The sequence below is a fragment of the Malus sylvestris genome, chromosome 11 (assembly GCF_916048215.2).
Source record: "Malus sylvestris chromosome 11, drMalSylv7.2, whole genome shotgun sequence".
Classification (NCBI taxonomy): Eukaryota; Viridiplantae; Streptophyta; class Magnoliopsida; order Rosales; family Rosaceae; genus Malus; species Malus sylvestris.
The window spans coordinates 33,281,469-33,305,527 of record NC_062270.1 but is presented as its reverse complement, the minus strand read 5'-3'; the positions used below and the strand labels follow the sequence as shown (position 1 = coordinate 33,305,527).

General features: G+C 38.7%; 1 protein-coding gene and 1 long non-coding RNA gene across 2 annotated transcripts; one reads left to right on the top strand and one right to left on the bottom strand.

The window, feature by feature from the left end:
• Positions 1-10,596: 10,596 nt before the first annotated feature.
• Positions 10,597-11,393, bottom strand: LOC126591097 (uncharacterized). The gene is made up of 2 exons (XR_007612255.1): positions 11,100-11,393; positions 10,597-10,900 (listed from the first exon to the last, which is right to left on the bottom strand). It is a non-coding gene; the product is annotated as an uncharacterized LOC126591097 (long non-coding RNA).
• An 8,300-nt stretch (positions 11,394-19,693) lies between these two features.
• On the top strand, positions 19,694-23,460 carry LOC126590814 (ABC transporter G family member 9-like). The gene is made up of 4 exons (XM_050256323.1): positions 19,694-20,120; positions 20,304-21,075; positions 21,662-21,990; positions 22,527-23,460. Exons 1-4 carry the CDS (start codon positions 20,016-20,018, stop codon positions 23,187-23,189), a joined length of 1,869 nt encoding a protein of 622 aa, XP_050112280.1. The 5' UTR covers positions 19,694-20,015; the 3' UTR covers positions 23,190-23,460.
• The last annotated feature ends 599 nt before the right edge of the window (positions 23,461-24,059 follow it).

Sequence of the window (24,059 nt, the reverse complement as noted above, 5' to 3'; positions counted from 1 at the left end):
TAGGAGTAGTATTCATGTCGCCATAAAGGAAAATACTACCTTAATCATTCCAACTAAGCGAATTATGCTCCAACAACGTCGCTGAGTACTAAGCACTGATCATCGGGTTCCAAATGGCAATCAACATGGAAATCACAGCCCTTGAGATATATGGCGACTCTAAGCTCATAATCAATCAACTCCTGATTGAATATGAGGTGAGGAAAGATTATCTCGTCCCATACTTCCGGCTGGCAACACAATTGTTACAAAGGTTTGAGGCTGTAACACTAGAACACGTGCCAAGAAAAGAGAATCAAATGGCAGACGCTCTCGCCAACCTAGCCTCGAGCATGACATTAGGAGAAGACGAAGCTGCAAATGTGCCAGTCTGCCAAAGATGGGTAATCCCGCTTGTCACTGAAATGGTACTAAGTGATACAAACGTTATTTCAATACTTCCGGTCAACATTGAAGAGTGGAGACAGCCTCTGATCAACTACTTGGAGCATGGAATACTTCTAAATGATCCAAAACATCGGTCTGAAGTACGTCGACGAGCACATCGCTTCCTCTATTACAAAGGGACACTCTACCGGCGATCTTTTGAAGGAGTACTTCTAAGATGCCTAGGCGAGGAAGAAGCCAATCAAGCCATGGAAGAAGCACACTCAGGAATATGTGGGGCGCATCAGTCCAGACCAAAGCTTCATTTCCAGCTCAAAAGAATGGGTTACTACTGGCCAAGCATGGTAAAAGACTGCCTAGAACACGCCAAAAGGTGCCAAGCCTGCCAATTTCACACCAACTTCATACATCAACCGCCTGAACCATTACACCCCACATCTACTTCATGGCCATTCGATGCATTGGGATTGGATGTCGTAGGACCAATTGGGCCAAAGTCATCTGCAGGAGAAGCTTACATCCTGGCTGCAACAGATTACTTCTCCAAGTGGGCTGAAGTCATACCCCTGAAGGAAGTCAAGAAATAAACTGTCGTCCGTTTCATCAAGGAACATATCATCCACTGATATGGTGTGCCTCGCTACATTGTCACTGACAATGAAAAACAGTTCTCTAACCAACTCGTGGACGAGCTTTGCGAGAAATACAAGTTCAAGCAGCACAAATCCTCCATGTATCATGCTCTGGCCAATGGTCTCGCAGAAGCATTCAACAAGACATTGTGCAACCTCCTGAAGAAGGTAATCGGCAGAATAAAGAAAGACTGGTATGAAAGAATAGGCGAAGCACTTTGGGCATACAGGACGACATATAAAACGCCTACCCAAGCTACACCTTATTCTCTCGTATATGGCGTAGAAGCTGTTCTACCGCTCGAAAGTCAAATCCCCTCGCTAAGGATGGCTATACAAGAAGGCTTGACTGATGAAGAGAATGCAAAGTTGCGCCTTCAAGAGCTGGAAACCCTGGATGAGAAAAGACTCGAAGCCCAGCAACACTTGGAGTGTTATCAAGCACGACTCTCCAAGGCCTTCAACAAGAAAGTTCTCCCTCGTTCTTTTCAAATGGGAGATCTCGTCCTTTCATTGCGTAGACCTATCATCACAACTCACAAGACAAAGAGCAAGTTCACGTCAAAGTGGGATGGACCATACGTAATACAAGAAATCTACACCAATGGCGCCTACTTAATCATGGCGAAAGACGGCTTGAAGATCGGCCCTATCAATGGCAGATTCTTGAAACGCTACTACCCCTAAAAAAAAAAGTGACAACTCCTGTTCTTTTTTCGCACGAGCCTAAACTGCATGAACCAAAGCTCCTGGCCTGCAAGAGCATAAACTGTGTACGGCGAAATCATTATCAAAATCATTGTTAAATTCATCGCTCATTTGAACTACGTCATGACTTGATCCCTCCTCAACCGAGGGTACGTAGGCAACTTGAAACTTCAAAACTTCAAGTACAGTCACATCACCAACAAAAAAAACACCAACACTTTGAAGAATAAAAAGCAAGTTTAGAATATGAATACTTTATTTCTTTAAAAGGAATGATTTGGTTACAAAGCTGTATTACAAAGGTGAGCATCACACCAACGTCACCACCGAGGAAAGTTGTCACCAAAAGACACTACACAACATAAACTCGCTACAGTCTTTGACACAACCTCACACGGTAAAAGTGACACACTGGAACAAGCTCCAAGCAGCAACGGCAAAGAGCCCACGGCAAGCACCAAGGTCAATGTGCACACCAACGTCACCACCAAGGAAAGTTGTGACCAAAAGACACTATACAGCATAAACTCGCTGCAGCCTTTGACACAACCTCACACGGTAAAAGTGACATACTGGAACAAGCTCCAAGCAGCAACGGCAAAGAGCCCACGGCAAGCACCAAGGTCAATGTGCACACCAACGTCACCACCAAGGAAAGTTGTGACCAAAAGACACTACACAGCATAAACTCGCTGCAGTATTTGACACAACCTCACACGGTAAAAGTGACACACTAGAACAAGCTCCAAGCAGCAACGGCAAGCACCAAGGTCAATGTGCACACCAACATCACCACCAAGGAAAGTTGTGATCAAAAGACACTACACAACATAAACTCGCTGCAGTCTTTGACATAACCTCACACGGTAAAAGTGACACACTGGAACAAGCTCTAAGCAGTAACGGCAAAGAGCCCACGACAAGCACCAAGGTCCATGTACACACCAACGTCACCACCAAGGAAAGTTACGACCAAAAGACACTACACAGCATAAACTCGCTGCAGTCTTTGACACAACCTCACATTGTAAAAGTGACACACTGGAACAAGCTCCAAGCAGCAACGGCAAAGAGCCCACGGTAAACACCAAGGTCAATGTGCACACCAACGTCACCACCAAGGAAAGTTGTGACCAAAAGACATTACACAGCATAAACTCGCTGCAGTCTTTGACACAAACCTCACACGGTAAAAGTGACACACTGGAACAAGCTCCAAGCAGCAACGGCAAAGAGCCCACGGCAAGCACCAAGGTCAATGTGCATACCAACGTCACCACCAAGGAAAGTTATGACCAAAAGACACTACACAACATAAACTCGCTGTAGCCTTTGACACAACCTCACACGGTAAAAGTGACACATTGGAACAAGCTTCAAGCAGTAGGACGACAAACAGTGCAACAAGGACGGTGGGCAGTGCAATGATGTACAGCGAATAATGCAACGATAGTGGTGCAGCAAGCACGACAAAGAGGCAACTACAAGACGGTCCTTCAAAGCACACTACAGTAGCAAAGAAACCAAAATGCTTCGTAACCCCGCAGTGGTTACGCAAGCAGTTTCTTGCACTGCACGGCGACGTCACCACCAAGGGGAGAACTGTGACCAAAAGGCATTACACAGCGAAGCCCCGCTGCAGTCTCTTGCACAACACCACACGGCAGCGCACCACCGAGGGAAAACTGTGATCAAAAGGCACTACACAGCGAAACCCCGTTGCAGTCTCTTGCATAAGCCCTAGGCAGCAGAAAGCACAGATATGCCCACGTCCTGCTCACTCCAAATACCACGTCTCTGAAAGCTTTGCGAGGGTTCTAGCATCATGCTCTGCCTTCTCCAAAATTAAAGATTCTTAGCATCATATCAAAATAAAAAAATAAAATATATGTTTTATTAAAGAAAGTCAATTTCATTACTATATATATAAACAAAATAAACAAAAAAAGAAAAAAAAAGAGAAAAAAGAAAAACAAAATAAAATCAGAAGATGGAAGCTTTTATCCACACTTACTGCTTCCAGAACCTCCCCGACTTCTCGACAGAACCTAGCTCAATCGTGGGCTCAAATCATACTTTTTCTCCGAGACCCACCTGGTTGCTCAGAAGATCGACGCCGTCTTCTCCAACCTCGGCATCCAAAAGGCGACGTCATTATGATCTTCCTCCCCTCCATTGAAGAAGCAGCTACGCCAACATCAGTAGAGCACGACCAAGAACGTGAACTTCACCCAAGGCCCTACTCGAATCGGAACAGTATGTGTGCGAAGATTTGCAAACAGAGAATTCCTCAAAACACCCAACAAGAAACGCAACCCAGGCCCAGATCTCAAGAACCCACTTGATTTGCTCTCTAAAGCCAGCGGCCGGAGCCAAGATCTATGACATATTCCGAAGGTCCCTCGACATCAAGCATCTCACCTACACCAATCTGAATCGCCTCGCGCATCGATGGCTTTTGAACTGCTGAAAGGGTACAAGGAGTTGCAGGGAGATTTGAGGAAATGTAGGTGCCGGTGCTGATAGTTCACGGCGGCGACAGCGTCCTTTGCAACCCGGCGTGCGTAGAAAAGTTGTATAGGCGCCCGTCGAGCAAAGACAATACGATCAGAATCCACGAGGGTGGCACCAACTGATCGACGAGTCCCATGAAGGTGTGGACATGGTGTTCAGAGAAATGGTGGAGTGGCTTCACTCATGAGCCAGCGTGTGTGCAGGCATTTGGAAAGAAAAAAAAAACCCCCCTCCCCGAGCAACAACTTGTGGGTTGTACCAGAAATTTCAAATGGTGGGCTGCCATCTCAAGCATCTAACTTCCTTCTTCCCTGCTTCTCAGCTTACGGCAAGTGTCAGCCAATTCCTTCCCTTACTTCACCACCAGCCGTGCGCGCCACCTAGCCCCTCATCTCACCGCAGCCTGATCTCGTCTTCTCTCGTCTGCCCTCATCTTCCCCTGCAAATGCAACTGCGGCTCAGCAGCCACACCTTCGAGCGCACAAGGCCTCCACGCTAGCCCGTATCCTCCAAGCTCCTATCTCGCACCCTATATATATATATGTAAATGTATGTACGTACGTATGTATGTGTGCATGAAAAAAATTATAATATAAAAAAAAGGAAAAGAGGAGATATGGTGCACCCGGCACCGAAAGCGAAAAAAATTAAAAAAAATATAAAAAAATGATGGTGTCAGCCACCACCCTAAAATATATATATATAATGGATGGTGCATCTGGCACCGAAAGCAGACGGAAAAGAAGAAAAAAAAAATATATATATATATATATAAAGAAGAAAGTGGATCCTTGGTGGCTAGCACCATGAAAAAAAAAAGGGAAAGGGATTTGGAATGGTGGATCAGCCCACGTGAAAAAAAATATGTGTATATATATATACGTGTGTGTGTGTGTGTGTACATAATCATCTTCAAAGATGATTAGGTGGCGCCTCATCACTCAGCGGAGCTCCAGGAAGAAGAGGCGCCGGAGGTTGACTGTTGGAAGCCTCACCACTCGGCGAAGCTCCAGGAAGAAGAAGGACCGGAGGTTGACTGTTTGGAACCTCAACACTCGGTAAAACTCTAGAGGACGAAGGCAATAGGTGCCTCTGGAGTGAAGCCACAAACATCTGATGGTCACTCTGAATCCGACCTTCGAATTCTTGCAGCTGGTCGAGCTTTCTCTTCATGCTCGTCGAGTAACTATTGGCAAGCATGTGCAACTCTCTGTCTTCACGGTTGAGCCCTCTAATCTCCTGTTTGAGACTCATCACTTCAGCCGCCAATGATTCAACTTGACGGGTTCGAGCAAATAGACGTTGGGCCATATTAGACACAGATCTTGCACCCTGCACACTGAGAGCCAGAGAATTCTTAACAGCCAACTTATCAGACCGTTTGGAAAGTAGTCTGTTATCCTTGGGAGTGACAAGGTTCCTAGCCACCACCGCAATGGTTATATCATTCTTCATCACCGAATCCCCAACGGTAAAAAGACCAGTAGGGGATATGAAGGTGAGGGGTCCTTTTATAGAAAAATGACTCTTCACTTATTACATATTTGCCCATTCCTTTATTACATAATTACATTTAAGTCCCCCGAGTATTTATACGAGGTCTAAATATGAGGCCTAAATACGAGGCCCTAAATATGGTATAAACAGTAGTCCCCCAAGTCTTCAGTCAAGATAGTCTTTTGGCTGGAGACTTGAAATTCAGTCCATATGTAGGCCGAAGTAACTAGATGTTGTCTTGAACTGATGCTCGATATGAGATTGTGCTCAATCTGAAATGATGCTCAACTAGAAGTAGCACACGTTGCGAGGCTTATGTTGCCTTGGTTGGCTCGGCTTGTGGCGTTTGAAGGTGAGTGGGTCCCCTTTAAAGGAATAAGGGCTCACTCCTCAATACATGAATGATGGGCTAGAGTTTATGCTCTCTAATGATGGTGAGGGAGTCCCTTTTATAGAATAAGGGCTCGCTCCTCAATACATAAATGATGGGTTAAGAGTGATGCTCGCGGCGAGGCGGTTGCTCAGCTGGCGGCGATATTCTCTAACGAAGGTGAGGGAGTCCCTTTTATAAAATAAGGGCTCGCTCCTCAATACATGAATAATAGGTTAGGAGTGATGCTCGTGGCGAGGCGGTTGCTTAGTTGGCGGCGGTGCTCTCTAACGAAGGTGAGGGATTCCCTTTTATAAAATAAGGGCTCGTTCCTCAATACATAAGTGATGGGCTAGAAGTGATGCTCGCGGCGAGGCGGTTGCTCAGCTGGCGGCGTTGCTTTCTAATGAAGGTGAGGGAGTCCCTTTTATAAAATAAAGGCTCGCTCCTCAGTACATGAATAATGGGTGCTCTCTAATGAAAGGGAATGAGTTCCTTTTATAGAATAAGGGCTCGCTCCTCAATACATAAGTGATGGGCTAAGTCCCCCAAGTATTTTTCATGAGTGCTCTCTAATGAAAGTGAGGAAGTCCCTTTTATAGAATAAGGGCTCGTTCCTCAGTAAATAGATAATAGGCTAAGTCCCCTAAGTATTTTTCATGAGGCCCAGTTGAGGCCCAATATATGGTACATAATGTAGTCCCCCAAGTCTTCGTTCAATAGAGTCTGTTGGCTGGAGACTTCAAATTGAATCCATGTATGGGCCGAAGTGGCGGTTGTTCGGATGCGGTATTTGTATACCCTGCACTGAAGCTTTGAAGCTAGAGCTTTGTAAATGAAGCTTTCGAAGCTAGAGCTCTGTAAATGAAGCTTTTGAAGCTGATTGACATGAGTGATGCTCATGAATGTTTATGTTGATTAACCTAAGTGATGCTCATGGATGTTGTCATGAGTGATGCTCATGAATGTTAACATGAGTGATGCTTATGAATGTTGACATGAATGATGGTCATGAATGTTTATGTATGATTGTCATGAGTGATGCTCATGAATGTTTATGTATGAATGACATGAGTAATGCTCATGTATAATTTGGAGTACTGGGTGTACTTTTGATTACCTGGTTGGTGGCATAAAGGAGAGTACGCGTTGTACATTTTATCACCTGGTTGGTGGCATGAATGGCTAGTTGCCAAATGATATTAGAGTACGGGTTGTACATGTCATCACTTGGTTGGTGGCATGAATGGCTAGTTGCCAAATGATATTGGAGTACGGATTGTACATTTCATCACCTGGTTGGTGGTAATAGCGACAGGTTGCCGAATAATTTTTGGAGTACTGGCGTACTTTTGGTCACCTGGTTGGTGCTATTTTGGGCTTATGGGCCTTCGCCCTCCACAACATGCCAGCCCATTTATTTTAGGCTTTGTCGTTTTTTTTTATTTTTTATTTTTTATTTTTATTATTATTACCCTCTGATGGGGTTTATACAGATGTCTCCGAAAGATAAGAAAAATAAATTACATCATTCTGGTGGGGTGTTTATTCCTTGCTTTTGCTCTCTGCTTTTTCTTTTCCACCGCACCTTTCTGTCTCTGTCTCTGCGTTGCCAGAGATTTGGTTTCCACTTGGTGATGTTGTTCCTTTCCACTTTGGAAAGTAGCCAGCTCATATTTATAAAAGCAAGAAGATACCATTTGTAAAAGCATCTTTTCCTTTTCCTTTTTCTTTTCACTTTGTTTCCTACTACCGCTTCCCACCTGCGATCGAGATCCCACCAGAGGGTTTGCGAGATAGGTCACTGGAATGACCGAACCGGCTGTTGTCGTCGATCAGACCGTTAACACCAGCAAGTTGTAGGCAGGTAGTGAAAGTCCTGATTTGGCGAATGTTTGTTCTCGTGATGGAGAAATCACAGCTACAACCGACGTTGGGGTCTGCAGCGAAACAGAGAGAACACAGACAGGGTCGCCATGAGAGTTTGCAAAAGGGATAACTGCCCATGCTCTTGACCCTCCATTTTTCAATGGCTTGCTGCAGTAGAAGCGTCGGCTTGCCACCATTATAATGACCTAACCTACCAAGAAGAACAAAAAATGCACCAACCCAGTAGCCAGTTGCGATGTCTAACTTATAGACACAATAGTTATAATTTAACTCAGTATCTGTGTGGGTAAGATCAGGAGAGAAAACGACACGAAGGCAACGTCCAAATTTAAGGAATATGAGGAAGTGGGAAAGTCGAAAGTTTTGAACTTTTTGTGAATCAATCAATTGGGTTTGTTGGTGGATTGGGAAATTTGGAGAATTCATGGGTTTTGGGGGATTTGGGATTGAGAAATTTGGATCTGTGGTTTTTAGGTGAGCAGTTTCACGGTGATGAGGTTTCAAGGTAGTGAGATGAAAAATTAAGAGAGGACCGACATAGCTTTTCGTGTCGATTCCCACAGACGGCGCCAAATGTTGATGCATAAAACCGAAGGTCTTGGAACAACGTAAATCCGACCGTGAATCTGCAAGTAATGTAAATAACACAAGATGTATCGTGGTTCACCCCAAGGTTTGGGCTACGTCCACACTAATTGTATTTCTCTGAGTATTGAGGATGAGAGAGTTTCTGAGGGTGAGAGGAGCCTTAGGAATTGGCCTCCCCCAATTGTGAGGGTGAAGGGTCCTTTTATAGAATAAGGACTCCTCACTTATTACATATTTGCCCCTTCCTTTATTACATAATTACATTCAAGTCCCCCGAGTATTTATACGAGGTCTAAATACGAGACCCTAAATATGATATAAACATATATAGATATATATATATCTATATATACATATATATCTATACAGACCCTTTATGCAAAGGGATTCTCATTCTTTTAAAAAAATAGGGATTAGTTGTGGGGGCCCACTTCACATCGAACTTCAACAATTTGAACCATCTATTTTGTAAGTCTCGATTCATAGATCATCCTTGCAAAAATTCAATTCAATCCAAAATCATTTGCCCATTTTATTATCAAGATAAAATTTCATTGTTTCTTATATAACAAAGTATTCGTTAATTTTTTGAACCAATTAGATGTCTTAAATATTTCCGATTTGGCTAATATTTTGCAAGGATGATCTATGAGATGTAACTTGAAAAATAGACGGTTCATATCGTTAAAATTCGATGTGGTGTGGACCCCACAACTAATCCTCATTTAACAAAAATGGAGATTTCTTCCCTTAAAGGCTTCCTATATATATATTCCAAAAAATAGGGATTAGGTGTGGGGCTCACTCCACATCGAATTTCAATGATCCGACCCATCTATTTTGTAAGTCTCGATTCATAGATCATCCTTGCAAAACTTCAATTCAATCCAAAACCATTTGCCTATTTAATTATCAAAATAAAATTTCATTATTTCTTATATAACAAAGTATTTGTTAACTTCTTTGAACCTAATTAGGTATCTTAAACATTTCCGATTTGGCCAATATTTTGCAAAGATGATCTATGAGGTGCAACTTGAAAAATATACGGTTTGAATCGCTAAAGTTCGATGTAGTATGGACACCACAACTAATCCCTATTTTTATAAAAAAAAATGAGGATCCTTCCCCTTAAAGATTTGCTTAGGCCTGGCAAACGGGTCGTATCTGTTGTGTTCGTGTCGTTTTCGTGTAACACTATTATCTTAACGGATCATGTCGTGTCACACCTGTTATCTTAACGAGTCCTTAACAGGTCGGGTCACTTTACCCTACGGGTAAAATGACCCGACCTGTTATGACTCGTTATGAAAAATATTTTTTTTTAATAAATTTGCACATACCACACATTGTCACATAAATATTACTTCAAAACATTAAGGCCTCGTTTGACAGCTCAGACTGTACAGACTATTTCTGTCGGATAGGATAAATAGCCACCGGATAGTACTGACTAAATTAGTCGGGCGTTTAGTGCAGTATCAAACAAATGATCGTATTATTTATACTGTGTTTGGTAATGAACCGGATAGGACAAGGGAAAAAATTTTTTGATGAAACTTTGTTTGTTTGTTGAACTTTTCTCATATTTATACCTATTGAAAACCACACAAATTTTCAAATAACAAAGAAAAATAGTAAATTTCATACATCAAATTCTCAAATTAATAATTAACGGAATGGATGAACACCAAAATACCAAAAGCCCCATTGAATAAACTCCTTATTCACTACATCAGCCATGTCAATGCAGCTCATCCCCACCTTCCCAAACAAGGAATCAAAGTCAAGGATGATCCCCACATTCACTGGGATCGTTGTGTTTTGTGCCATGGCTAAGAAAATCCTAAAGAATAACAAGAAGAAGAAGATAGAAGAGACAGGGAAACTGGTAATCTTGGACATGTTTGAATATCTTGGATGTTTTGCAATTCACGGCATGAGAGACTACGTAGATACTAACTTATATGATGATTATGGACGATGGGATTTGGAAAATTGGAAGAAACCTTGCTTGAATAGCTTGGGAGCTTCAAGTTAAGAAAATTTGATGTTTTGCAAACAATGACAATAATGTTCAAGAAAATCCAACTGAAAACCGCCAAAATATAGAAATATATTTAGGGGTGTAGCTACAAATACCCCGAGATTGTTGTATGATCTGCTATAAAAAGATGGAAATTCGAAGAAACCTTGCTTGAATAGCTTGGGAGCTTCATGTTAAGAAGACGAACTTGGACTTCAGCCAAGAGAGCAAGCGTAAGAGGCAGAAAGAGGGTCTGGCAAATCTACAATTCGACCCCAACAACAAACCCTAAAATTCGAAATTTGTAATTAAAACACAAAATTACATAATTAATTGCATAATTACAGAGAAAACAATGACTAGATTCATCAATTGAAAGAAAATTGCAAGAAAAATGGAAGAAGGGGGAAAAACAGAGAGACGGGCACAACCTGGGAAGAAGAAGAAAACTGGTGGGATTCAAACGAAGAAGAAGACGAAGACGAACCTGGACTTCAGCCGAGAGAACAAGCGCGAGAGGAGAGCGTCTGGAGAGGACCACGACCGAGCGCGAGAGGACACTGCGTCTGGACAGTGCGTCTGGAGAGGAAGGAGACGGCGAGAGGCGCTCCGACTAAATTGTACCAAGGTTTTGGACGGTATAAGCAGTCGGGTAACAAGCGTATTAAGTTGGTAGGCTCGAATTATTTAATCCGGTGACTATCTAATACGAACGGACACCAAACACCGTACTTCGTATTATTAGTCCTATTCGGTGTCCTATCCGATGTACCAAACATGGCCTAAAATACATTTGTCGTTTAAGTACTACATCAACACTCAAAAATAAGAGTCTAATAAAAAAATAATACATACACTACTAATCTATTACAAATATTAAATGTGCAAGGATATGCAAAATGAAAGAGTTTTTGTTTTCAAGGTTGTGAAGTCTTTCTCAAAAGTTTAAACCTCAATTTACAAAATCCTCGATTTACATCGATCATCATGAAATTATATTGGAACTTTGGCTTGATCTATTGCCTTTAAGAGTTATGTTGATGATGTTTTCAGTAATGTTTTCCACGTCATAACTCTATTCTGCATAAACTAAGTATAGAAAAACCAAACATTAAAAATCATTCAAATTATGAGAAGTTTACCAAAATAATTATGAAAAGAAATAAAACAATAGTACTATACCATATAAAAATATATTACCTCCTTTTCCAAATAGCCAATCTCTGTGCACAACAAAGCTTGAACTGTTTCTGGTAACAATGAACTACGATATTGATCTAGTACTCTACCCCCAATACTAAATCCATATTCCGATGCAACAGTTGAAATGGGAATTGTTAACACATTTCGTGCTAACTGAGAAAGTATTGGATAATGAAAACGCTTCATTTGCCACCAAGAAAGAACATCTATGTCTACTTTTCTATCTATTCTTGTATCCTCCAAATACTTTTGCAATTCATTTTTTTCAATCGAACGTGAACCATCGTAATTATTATCAAAATCCTACATCATAAAAAATCATGCATCATGTCAATTTCAAATATAATATCAGTACTTTTTATAGTACTAATACTACAATCTACAAATATATAAAGTAAATAAAAACAAACTTAGGTTACCTCAAAGAGAACATCTACAGATTCTGTTTGATGAATAGGCACTGAATTCACTGCAGTATTTGAATTATCAAGTTGCGGAAGTTTTTCCAAGTACACACCAAAAAGATCATTCAATTTGTCATTAACCTTTGTAAATTCAACCGAATTCACGCCATAAAGCTTTGTGTAAGCCCAATCCACAAAATGCAATTTATAACGAGGGTCTAAGATGACTGCAATTGCCAAAATCAAACTGTACTCAGACTAATACTTCTCAAACTTCATGTACATGTAAGTCTCCACCTTCTTCATGAAACTTTCAGAGTCTTTCATGGCTGCCTTAATTTGAAGTTGGATTACGAACACCTTAGGGAAGAACAAATTTGATGTGGGGTACTTTGTCCAAGAGAATAAGCAGGTAACCTCATAAAAGTATCCCAAAAACTTGGAAATCTTCATTATTTTATCTCACTCTTCAAAAGATGGACAACTAGTAAAATTGGAATCACTCAACCCTAAATGAATCAAAGCGTATCGATAGAAAATTGCATTATCTAGCATAATATAGGTTGAGTTCCATCTAGTAGGGACATCTTTTCTCAAACCTCTCATATTATCCAATATCCCTACTTGTCAAACACATTCATAAAACTTTAGTTTCCTAGCCTTAGAGCCCTTTATATACTTGATGCATTCACGAATTTTTATCATCGAAGAATCAATTTCTTTAAGTCCATCTTGAACTATCAAATTCAAGACATGAACACAACAACGCACATGAAAGAAGTCACCATTCATCACGAGAAGACTTCTAAGATTCAATTGATTCTTCAAAATGCTAACAAAAGAAATATTTGAAGAAGCATTATCCAAAGTAATAGAAAATAACTTCTTCTCAATTCCCCACTCAGTCACCAATGCATTAATTTTCTCAGATAATGCAACACCAGTATGAGGAGGAGGCATGTGACAAAAACTTAAAATTCTCTTATGCAATTTCCAATCTTTGTCTACAAAGTGAGCAGTAAGAGCAAGATACCCATCAGTGCATTGCGAGGTCCATAAGTCCGATGTCATACAAATTCTACCTTCAACTGAGCCTAACAAATTATGAAGCTTTGTTTTTCATTTTTGAACATCCTCAACACACAAGCTTTAATTGTATTTCTACATGGTCACTTAATATCAAGAGATATATATGCAAACAAAGCCCTAATTCCCTCATATTTAGAAAAACTAAAAGATTATGCTTGATGATGGCCTCTACCAATAAGCCACGGAATGCCACATGATCAAAGTTTTGGGAACAGAATTCAGACACCGACAATAATCCACCAATCTGTCCAGGGCATGTTTTCAAATGTCTATTCATATTACCCGTCACATGATGACTATCATCTATTACCAGTTTCTTACAATCGTTACATTGAGCACGACTTTTACCATCTTCAAAAATAGTAGTCAATTTGTTGAAAGTTTTTCAAACAGGAGACCTGAGTGTTCGCTTACCTAATTTGATCACTCTAGCCTTTTTCTTTGCCGGACTTGTATTTGTATCTTCTGTATTTTCACTTCCATGATCAGGTTGCATTCCCATTGTCACTTCCACCGACCCTCCATCACTAAGGTTTGTAAAATCTTGCTCTACAGCATCCATTGCTTCAAGAAAAAAAAAACAAAATTGTAAAATCTTGCTCATACCAATTTCATACCATATCCATTTCAAATTCACATATCCATTTCAATTTCACATATATAATTGCACTCAAATAGTAAGTAAACAGTAAGCAAATTTCCCATATCCATAATTCCATATCAATTGCACTGGCAAACGCCAAACAGTAAGCATCTTCATATCATATATAAGAGTTTTTATCATTTATAGCCATAATCTCAAACTTCAAATTCATAAATATCATTTTTTATAAAACAATTCAAATATAGCTAGAAGTTGCCTTATTGGGGTAACCCTCTGTTTAAGACCTCATGTGCATAATCATGAGAGCATACAATCGCAATTTCCATCAAAATGAATAGTTGCAGAATACTATTTAAAAATATGCAGAAACTGTATAAAAAAAAAACATAATTTTTCTGAAAAAATACCAATTAATTAACAGCACACAAGAATATTCGAAAGTTGTAGTTTTGTGAACTTTTCATCATCATCTTGATTGTAGGCTTGTATATTAAGAAATTTGATTGACTTAATTTCCATCCGAATAAATACATCTTCATAAAATGTTTAATTTCATCATTCTCCTTTTTCTATCTTAAACCATTAAAATGAAAAAGAACAAAGAAGGAAAGAACATAAAGAAAATCTCTATTCAAAATCCAGAGTCCCTATTCAAAATCCCAAAAGCCCTAATTTAGAATCCCCATTCAAAATCCATAATTCAGAAACATGAATTTCAGAAATTCCGAATTCCAAAAGTCCTAATTCAGAGTCCCTATTCAAAATCCCTAATTCAAAAACCTGAATTTCAGAAATTCCTAATTCCAAAAGCCCTAATTTAGAAACCCTAATTTTAGAAATTCTTAATTCGAAAAGCCCTAATTCAGAAACCCTTGAGTTTATTGTAGGAATTTCTTACCTTGTTCAGTGAGGAGGAGTGCGGAATGTGACCGAGAGCTCGATTCAGGAGCCGGATTTGGGTGGTACTGGTATGGACAGTGGGCGAATTGGTGAGGAGTGAAGAGACTGAGTGAGGGTGACAGTCTGGGTGAGGTCGAGACTCAAGGACGACGAGGAGAGTGAGCCGGTGAGGTCACTGAGGTGAGGCCCGTGAGGAGGGTGAGGCGCCGTGTCCGCGTGGGGTCTCGTGATTTTTCGTTTTATAACTGTCGAAAAGTTTTGTCCCGTTACTTGATCTTTGAATGTTTTTTTTTGCAATTTTTGGCGTATGCGATCTCGAAGTATATACAAACATGTTTGATGGTTGGATCGTTGAAACTAGTTTCGTAGAATGCGTGTATCTCATCAAAACAATAGATTCATTAACACTTAAAAGTTTATTCATACTTTCATTAAGTATAACATAAGATTTTGTGGTATCCACTAGTGTAAATATTTTAAATTGAAGATCGAATTCAATCATTGTATTCATATAGGGTCAAGGAGTGTAGTTGCAAAAAATCATCAAAATCGGAGTTACAATGACCGTTAAATCGTGATTTTTCTTTTTATAACTGTCGAAAAGTTTTGTCCCGTTACTTGATTTCTGCATGTTTGTTTTTTGCAATTTTTGGCATATGCGATGTCGAAGTATATACAAACATGTTTGACGATTGGATCATTGAAACTAGTTTTGTAGAATGAGTATCCCATCAAAAGAATAGATTCACCAATACGTAAGAGTTTATTCATACTTTCATTAAGTATAACATAAGATTTTGTGTTATCCACTAGTGTAAATATTTTAAATTGAAGATCGAATTCATTCATTCTATTCATATAGGGTCAAGGAGTGTAGCTGTAAAAATCAACAAAATCGGAGTTAAAATAACCGTTAAATTGTGATTTTTCGTTTATAACCATAAAAAAGCTTTGTCCCGTTACTTGATCTCTGAATGTTTGTTTTTTGCAATTTTTGGCGTATGCGATCTTGAAGTATATACAAACATATTTGACGGTTGGATCATTGAAACTAGTTTCGTAGAATGAGTATCCCATCAAAACAATAGATTCACTAATACTTAAGAGTTTATTCATACTTTCATTAAGTATAACATAAGATTTTGTGGTATCCAGTAGTGTAAATATTTTAAATTGAAGATCGAATTCATTCATTGTATTCATATAGGATTAAGGAGTGTAGCTATAAAAAATAATCAAAATTGGAGTTAAAATAACCGTTAAATCGTGATTTTTCATTTTATAACCATCGAAAAGTTTTGTTCGGTTACTTGATCTCTGAATGTTTGTTTTTTACGATTTTTTGTTGATACGATCTCGAAGAATATACAAACAAATTTGACGGTTGGATCGTTGAAATTAGTTTCGTATAATTCGTATCCCATCAAGTTCAATGGTATATATATTTATTTATTTATTTATTAAGTAGATTTAAATCTATTTATTTTGTACGTATAATTGACCGGCACACGGAGTAGTACATCACGTGTCATTATAAAAATACTGGGATATATGTGATAAAAAGTTAATATACTTAAAAAAAAAAAATTTCTCACCACTTTTATTAATTTTCATTTTTCCCTCCCTTCTTTTTCTTCAAAGGGCGGCAACCTACCCATCTTTCCCTCTCTTTTTTGTTTCCTTTTCAGCTTTTCTTATAATTTTCATTTTCCCTCCCTTTTTCTTCAAAGGACGTGGCATGAATGGAATGGAATTATGGAATCAATGGTTGCATATTAATTAATAATTATTATAGTTTTTATAAAATTTAATATATATATATATATATAATTATTATAGTTAATATTTTGGGGGTATAATTATTATAGTATATATAATTATTATTATTATTATTATAGTACTTTTTTAGGGTTATAAAATTATAAAATTAATATTCTGCTTATTGTGTATCGTGTTACCCACGTGTATACCCGAATCAACCCGTTATCTTAATAGGTGCTTATCGGGTTACCCGATAACGATCCAATTCGTTATCATGTTGACCCGAACACCTGTTAATTTCGTGTTGTGTCGTGTCGGGTTATCGGGTCGTGTCAGGAATTACCAGCCTAAATTTCCTATATATATATATATAAATTTTCACATGCCAATTAATTGAGGCTAGTATCTGATTATATATAATAACAAACACTTCATTAACTAAATTAATGAGTATAAGGAAATCTTGCTAATATTAATGGGTTTTAGTTAGTTACTATCCAAATTGAAATCATATTTGCTTTTATTTAACGCATACCAAATCGTCTCCAACTAATTTTGTTTTTGATTTGTAAGTGATTTATCTGTCACTTAGTACTACAGTCTAATGATATTCCTCCATTTGTATGTGAGAAATCTTATATTCGACTCTCGTCAATAGTGAATTTGAACCACATTATTACTAACACATTGTGAGGCTTAGCCATTTCCCCACCCTTTTAGTGTAGATAATATCATTTGTCAAAGAAAAAAAAGTGATTTATCTAACTATAAAGTTTGATAAAAGTTCAATGGTGGAAGTATCTTGAAGTATTAATTTGAATGTGGGCAATGTTAATATACTCAGTGAAGAAGAAAAGGCTGAAAAACAACGGTAATTGATCCACTTCTTGAACTAACCAGGAAAATCCAGTAAATTCCTTCTTGAAGTAACCAGGAAATCCGAAATCCAGTTAATTTGAAGAATATTCTACGCAAAAGTGGTCACACACACATGCACACATATATAAAATACATACCATTCTTTTAGCCTAGCGTCTTTTTGCTTGGAAAGGAATCCTCTCAGGATCCCTTCCTCCTAATCCATCAAGTTCGGGGATTTGCGCGGTTGAAATTTAATCCAACGGCGGCTACAAGCAAGGGCTCACTTTAAAAGTTATAATAACTTTAGTCATTGGATCAAATTTCAACGGTCTGGATCCCTGGACTTGGTGGATTAGGAGGAAGAGATCCGGAGAGGATCCCTTTCCTTTTTGCTCCACACAAGTCGCTATAATTTTTTTATTTTTCCACTTAATTAATTACCACAGAGGGAGAATATTTCCACTCAACTAATTTTGTTCATTTATTTTTGGGTAAATTACAAAAAACTACCTCAACTATTGAGGTCACGACAGTTTCATACATCATCTTTTAAAATTGACAATATCATACCGCATCTTACGAATTTGTAACAATGTTATACCTCTGTCAATTTTTCTATTAGTTTTTCTGTTAAGTGCTGACGTGGCTTGATTCGGAGCCCACTTCCTATTAAAAAATTAATAAAATATTATTAAAAACTAAAAAAAATATTTAATATTTTTTAAATATTAAAATAATAAATAAAAGTAAAAAAAAAATTGAAAAAAAAAAAAAAAAACCTTGGTTGTCCCTTCCCCCTCCCTCTCAGATCTTCCCTGCTTAATCTTTAACACCAAAAAAAAAAAAATGAAAACCCAACCCCGCCCCTTAACCCCACCCCCCCAAGAGAAGGAGGAAGAACCGAAGAAGAAGAAGAAGGAAGAAGGAGGAGGAAAAAAAAAATGGAAACTGCAACCCGGAAAAAAGAAAAAAAAACAGAAGAAGAAGGAGAAGAAGAAGGAGGAAGAGGATGAAGAAAACCCATCAACTCAACCCCCCTCTCGGCCCGCCCACGGAAGAAGAAGAAGGAGGCGAAGAGAAAGAAGAGGAGGAGGAGGAGAAAAAAAAAAAAAAAAAACCCAAACTGGAACCCAGAAGAAGGAAGAAGGAAGAAGGAAGAAGGGGGTGCGGAAGAAGAAGAAGGAGAAAAGAAAAAAAAAAAGAAAAAAGCCCAACCCAACCCAGTTCGTCCCCCCCCAACCCAACGCGCACTCATCTCTCCTCCCCCATCTTCATCTTCTTCCTCTTTTCCCTCTACCTGCAACCCAGAAACCAAAAAAAAATAAAAAAATTCGAACCCAGTTTCGGCCCAAGAAGAAGAAGAACCCTCTCTGTCTCCTCCCCATCTTCATCTTCATCCCCTTTTCCCTCTACCTGCAACCCATAAACAAAAAAAAAAACAAAAAACAAAAAGAAAAAAAAAATTCATACCCAGTTTCGGCCCAAGAAGAAGAAGAAGGAGAGAGAAGAACGAAAAAAAAAAAAAGTGACAAATCCAATTTCGGCCCAGGAGAAGAAGAAGAAGAAGAAGAAGAGGAAGAAGAAGGAGGAGAGAGAAGAACAAAAAAAAATTGAAATTGGTGGAGAGAAGGAAAAGGGATGCCGCACCCCTAGGAAATTTTTTTGTTTTGTTTTTTTATTCTTAATTTTTTAATACTTAATTATTAAAAATATATTTAATTATTTTTTTATCCAGCTGGATTAGTGAGTGGGACACATGTTGGGCCATGCCGCACCCCTAGAAAAACTGATGGAGGTATTACATTGTCATAAATTCGTAAGATGCGGTATGACATTGTCAATTTTAAAAGATGAGGTATGAAAGTGTCGTGACACCAATAGTTGAGGTAGTTTTTTGTACTTTACCCTTTATTTTTTTATCAATTCATTCGATACAACAGAAAATTTCAGACAAGCATGTACGAAAACTTCACAAGCCAACCATTCAAAACTGTCATAAGACGATAGGTTTTTTTGTTAACCATTGTGGTTAAATTTGGCATTATTGTGAAGTACTCATTGGTAAATTTTCGACTATATGTTCTGGGGAAATAAAATGATAAATAGAAGTCGTAAAGGTATAAGAAGTAGAGTCGTAGTGGGATTGTTGAGATTGGCCTGGTATCTAATGCAATATATAAACACGTGCTGGCTCAGTGTAACAGAAAACAATAGAGTACGTAGCTGTGATCACGGAAACTAAACAAGAATTTGAAGAAGCGAACCCATCAAACTGGCCCCGCCTGGCTCGTCTGTTATTTCTCATCTCTCTTGCATGACTTGATCGACTCTCTTAATTTAATTAGTTTTCTCCTTCTTTCTTTCTTTCCATATATTAATTATATATGCACTCTCTGTATAGCTTGCCCAGAAATTTATAGTTTCGAAGAGGGAGACAGAAAGAGAGAGATCAACCAGCTGCTATTGATTGGATCTTCTCTTTCATTTCGTAACTCCCAAAAAACCAGAAAGAAAAAAAATCTAGTGGTTTGATTAGGGTTTTAGAGAGGGAGAAAGCTCGTTGATCTTAAGTTAAACAACCATGGAGCAAGGGATGGTGGTGGATTTAGAGTCTCAGGCTGATAGAAGACCAGACAGTGAAACCCCCGGTATCTTCAAGAATGCCATTCGACCCGTCACAGTGAAGGTAAATATATATAGGGGAAATGGGTTGGGACTAAAAAATTAATTAAGCATTTTATTTATTTTTTATTTGAATAGCTCGAGATTGATGATCAGGATCCGATTTTCATTTTTTTTTTATTGAAAAAGCCTAATACCATTTACATAATTAAGCTAATGGGTTTTCAAATTTCGATCAAAATCACAGTTTGAAGACGTGGTTTACAAAATCAAAGCTAAGAAGAGCACCAAGTCCGAAGAGAAAGTGATCTTAAACAGCGTCAACGGCCTAGTTCAACCCGGCGAAATCTTAGCCATGCTCGGCCCCTCCGGAAGTGGCAAAACAACCCTCCTATCCGCACTCGGAGGCAGACTTGGAGGCCGACTAGGAGGTTCCATAACCTACAACAACAAAACCTTCACAAACACAATGAAAAGAAACACCGGCTTTGTAACGCAAGACGATTTTCTCTACCCGCATTTAACGGTGACAGAAACCCTAGTCTTCACGGCACTTCTTCGCTTGCCCAACACGCTATCCAAGAGAGACAAGGTTATGCAAGCCAATGCAGTGATTACACAGCTCGAATTAACCAAATGCAAGAACAGTGCCGTTGGTGATCAGTTCATGAGGGGTATTTCGGGCGGGGAGAGAAGACGGGTTAGTATAGGACAAGAATTACTCGTAAATCCCAGCTTGCTCTTCCTGGATGAACCGACGTCGGGGCTCGATTCAACGACGGCTCAGCGGATTGTCTCGGCACTGTGGGATTTGGCAAGTGGTGGGAGGACGATCGTGATGACAATACATCAACCTTCAAGTAGGCTGTTTTACTTGTTTCATAAGGTGATGTTGTTATCGGAAGGAAACTGTTTGTATTTTGGGAAGGCGTCAGAGGTTATGGATTATTTTTCGGGCATTGGCTATGTTCCTTTGATCGCTATGAATCCTGCAGATTTTCTGTTGGACCTTGCTAATGGTATGTTTCAAATTTAACGAATTATCTGTTTAATTACTTATTTCAGCAGTCAAGTAATTGCTTGAACTTCCAAATTAGGGTAAATTTCTCGGTCCATTAGGATCGATCGGTGAGACCCTCATAAAACCTATAGAATGTCTTGGAAATATCTGTTACATTGTCAGCAGATATGCTTGGGGAACAAATTTTGATTATTAAAATTCATGAGAAAAAAACATTTATTGTCATCTCCATAAGTTAATCTCTTGCTTGCAACTCTACAAGTGGACATGCATGCAAGTGTACATGTTACAAATGCAATAGACGCCTGTCATGCACGTGTGCAAGTTTACAAACTATACATGTAGGTTTTTGGAGAAAGATTTAAATGGTACAGGTATACAGTGTTGCAATTCGTGTCAATCATACAACGCAATGTGTAATTTATAGTCCTACGTACGTAGCATTTTATAAACACTAAAAGCCACGATAGTCTAGATACTTGTGTCATAAAAGTTGCTCTTATATTTTGGCCAAGAGTGTTTGCAAGTGGACATCCGATGTTTGTGAAATTTTGTGAAAGTAATAAACGTTACATTTTCTGCAGGTCTGGCACCTGATGGATCAGTTGACAATAAGAGCAAGGTGAAGCAGAATCTGGCCTTGGCCTACAAGAATAACCTTTTAGATAGATTGAAAACTGAACTTCAAGAAACCAATAACTCCAGTCAATTTCAAGATGGATCTGCACAAAACAAGAAGTTTGGGAAATGGCCCACAACTTGGTGGCAGCAATTCTCTGTGTTGCTGAGGAGAGGAATGAAAGAGAGGAAGCATGAGGCCTTCTCTGGTCTCAAGATTGGTCAGGTGTTGGCTGTGGCTCTTCTTGTTGGCCTACTATGGTGGCAATCTGATATTGCACACTTGCAGGATCAGGTACTAAAAATTCCATCCTTTCCTTTTTCAAGAATTTGCAATATCCAGTTTCAAAGGAATTTAGGTCAAGATTTTAGTGTTAATAAGGATCCACTTAAAGTAGGGAGACCACATTTGTAATATCGGTGAAACATCTTTAGATCACATCAGTGTACTACATCGATTATTATGAACAGTTGGTGAGTCAACTTAACTTGATCACGAATGTAATGTGATTTATTAACTATGGTTCCGCTACTGTGATCTACTAACATTCTTCCTTCACTTTGATTGATATTATTCAGAGAAAAAAAAGTGGTCCCTTTTCTGGGTTTGGGACAATAGTGGAAAATATAGGTTGCACATTAAACCCAAACAAAAATAGTACTAAATCTCTACTACTAACTTGATTTGTAGACATGTCAATAAATTTGAAAATTGGGTTTATGCACATAGCACGACATAATTTATCACTTAATTAAAGCAATGCTTAAGCTTCTCAATTATAACCATTTTTTAGCAACTTGATAATCTTTTGTGGCTGTGTTTACTTGCAGATTGGGCTTCTCTTCTTTATGTCTGGATTTTGGGGTTTCTTCCCTCTCTTCCAAGCAATCTTCACCTTTCCACCAGAGCGCAAGATGCTTGAAAAGGAAAGAGCTTCAGGCACATACAGACTCTCCTCCTATTTCATGTCGAGGATTGTTGCTGACCTCCCAATGGAACTTGTCCTTCCAACCCTATTTGTCACAATAACATACTGGATGGCAGGCCTCAAACCGTCGGCTGCAAACTTTTTCCACACCTTGTTCGCTCTGCTCCTCAGTGTTTTAGTAGCTCAAGGCATGGGGCTTGCTCTTGGGGCTTTGGTGATGGACCAGAAAAAGGCGACGGTTCTCGCATCAGTCATCATGTTGTCATTTCTTCTAGCTGGTGGCTACTATGTTCAACATGTTCCTGCTTTTATCTCTTGGATCAAATACATATCACTAAGCAACTACTCCTACAGGCTCCTTCTGGGTTCTCAGTACAAGAAAAGTGAGACCTACCCATGTGATGGTAGGGTTTGCTCAGTTGGAGAATTCCCAACTATAAAATCTGCTGGGCTCGATGGACAATCGAGTGCTGTGGTTGCTTTGGTCATTATGGTTATGGGTTACAGGTTCATCAGTTATTTAGCTCTCATGAGGATTGGAATTACAAAGAAGAAGCACCCTTAGATTCTTAGTTAATTATATATTAAAGATAATAAGCTAGTTTGGTTTGTAGGGAAGACAGAAGAGAGGTTCACAAATGATTAGTACTTGTAGATTATATATGCAGTTCTTGATCTTTTGGGTAGATATTTTCTTCCCAAGTTATAAGAGAGACATATGTGAGATACGCAGTTTGTGTGAGTTTTTCAATAGCAGGGTAGAGATCATGTAGACATTTGGTGTGCTCTGACATTACATCTATGAATAATATTGTGACAATAGTATTTTCGGGCCAGTTACAAGCCTTGTTTTTTGAAATGCTGAAACTGTTTATTCATTTATGACTCAGTTAAGGATAATGTTAGGAAGACAAAATTTTAAACCAAATTTACAAACCAAATAATGGGTCATCAATATGAAATAAGCACGTTAATAATCAACACTTCAACCACATCATTTGGTATAAAAATTTGGTCTCCCTAACAGTATCCCTCAGTTAAATATCTGTATTCTAGACTTAGTAAACATACTATAAATCAACTGTTGTAGAAAATTTCCGTATCCTCTAGTTAATATTCTTTTGTCCATCTACAGAAGCAAGATACCATCTTTCCTTGCTACTTGCAATAAAATAATTCCTTATTCAAATAGTGTATCATAACTTCCATCCCTATTATTCGTGAGTTTGTTTGGGCTCCAAGTTTCATGCTCCAAAATTTTCACCGCGATCCATGGTTGTGAATAACTATGTATTACTTCATTTTAGTTCCAGTTTGTTTAGTATGCATGGGAAGTACATTGTTTGATACTTAATTGTTGTTCCCCACTAGTATGTCAGCCCTAAACTCTGAATATATATATATATATATATATATATATATATATATATATATA

Excerpts from the sequence above, each read along its gene's own strand:
- LOC126590814 (XM_050256323.1), top strand. The coding sequence starts at position 20,016 with ATGGAGCAAGGGATGGTGGTGGATTTAGAGTCTCAGGCTGATAGAAGA. Across the intron at positions 21,076-21,661 it reads TCTGTTGGACCTTGCTAATG|GTCTGGCACCTGATGGATCA; the intron begins GTATGTTTCAAA and ends CATTTTCTGCAG. Across the intron at positions 21,991-22,526 it reads TTGCACACTTGCAGGATCAG|ATTGGGCTTCTCTTCTTTAT; the intron begins GTACTAAAAATT and ends GTTTACTTGCAG.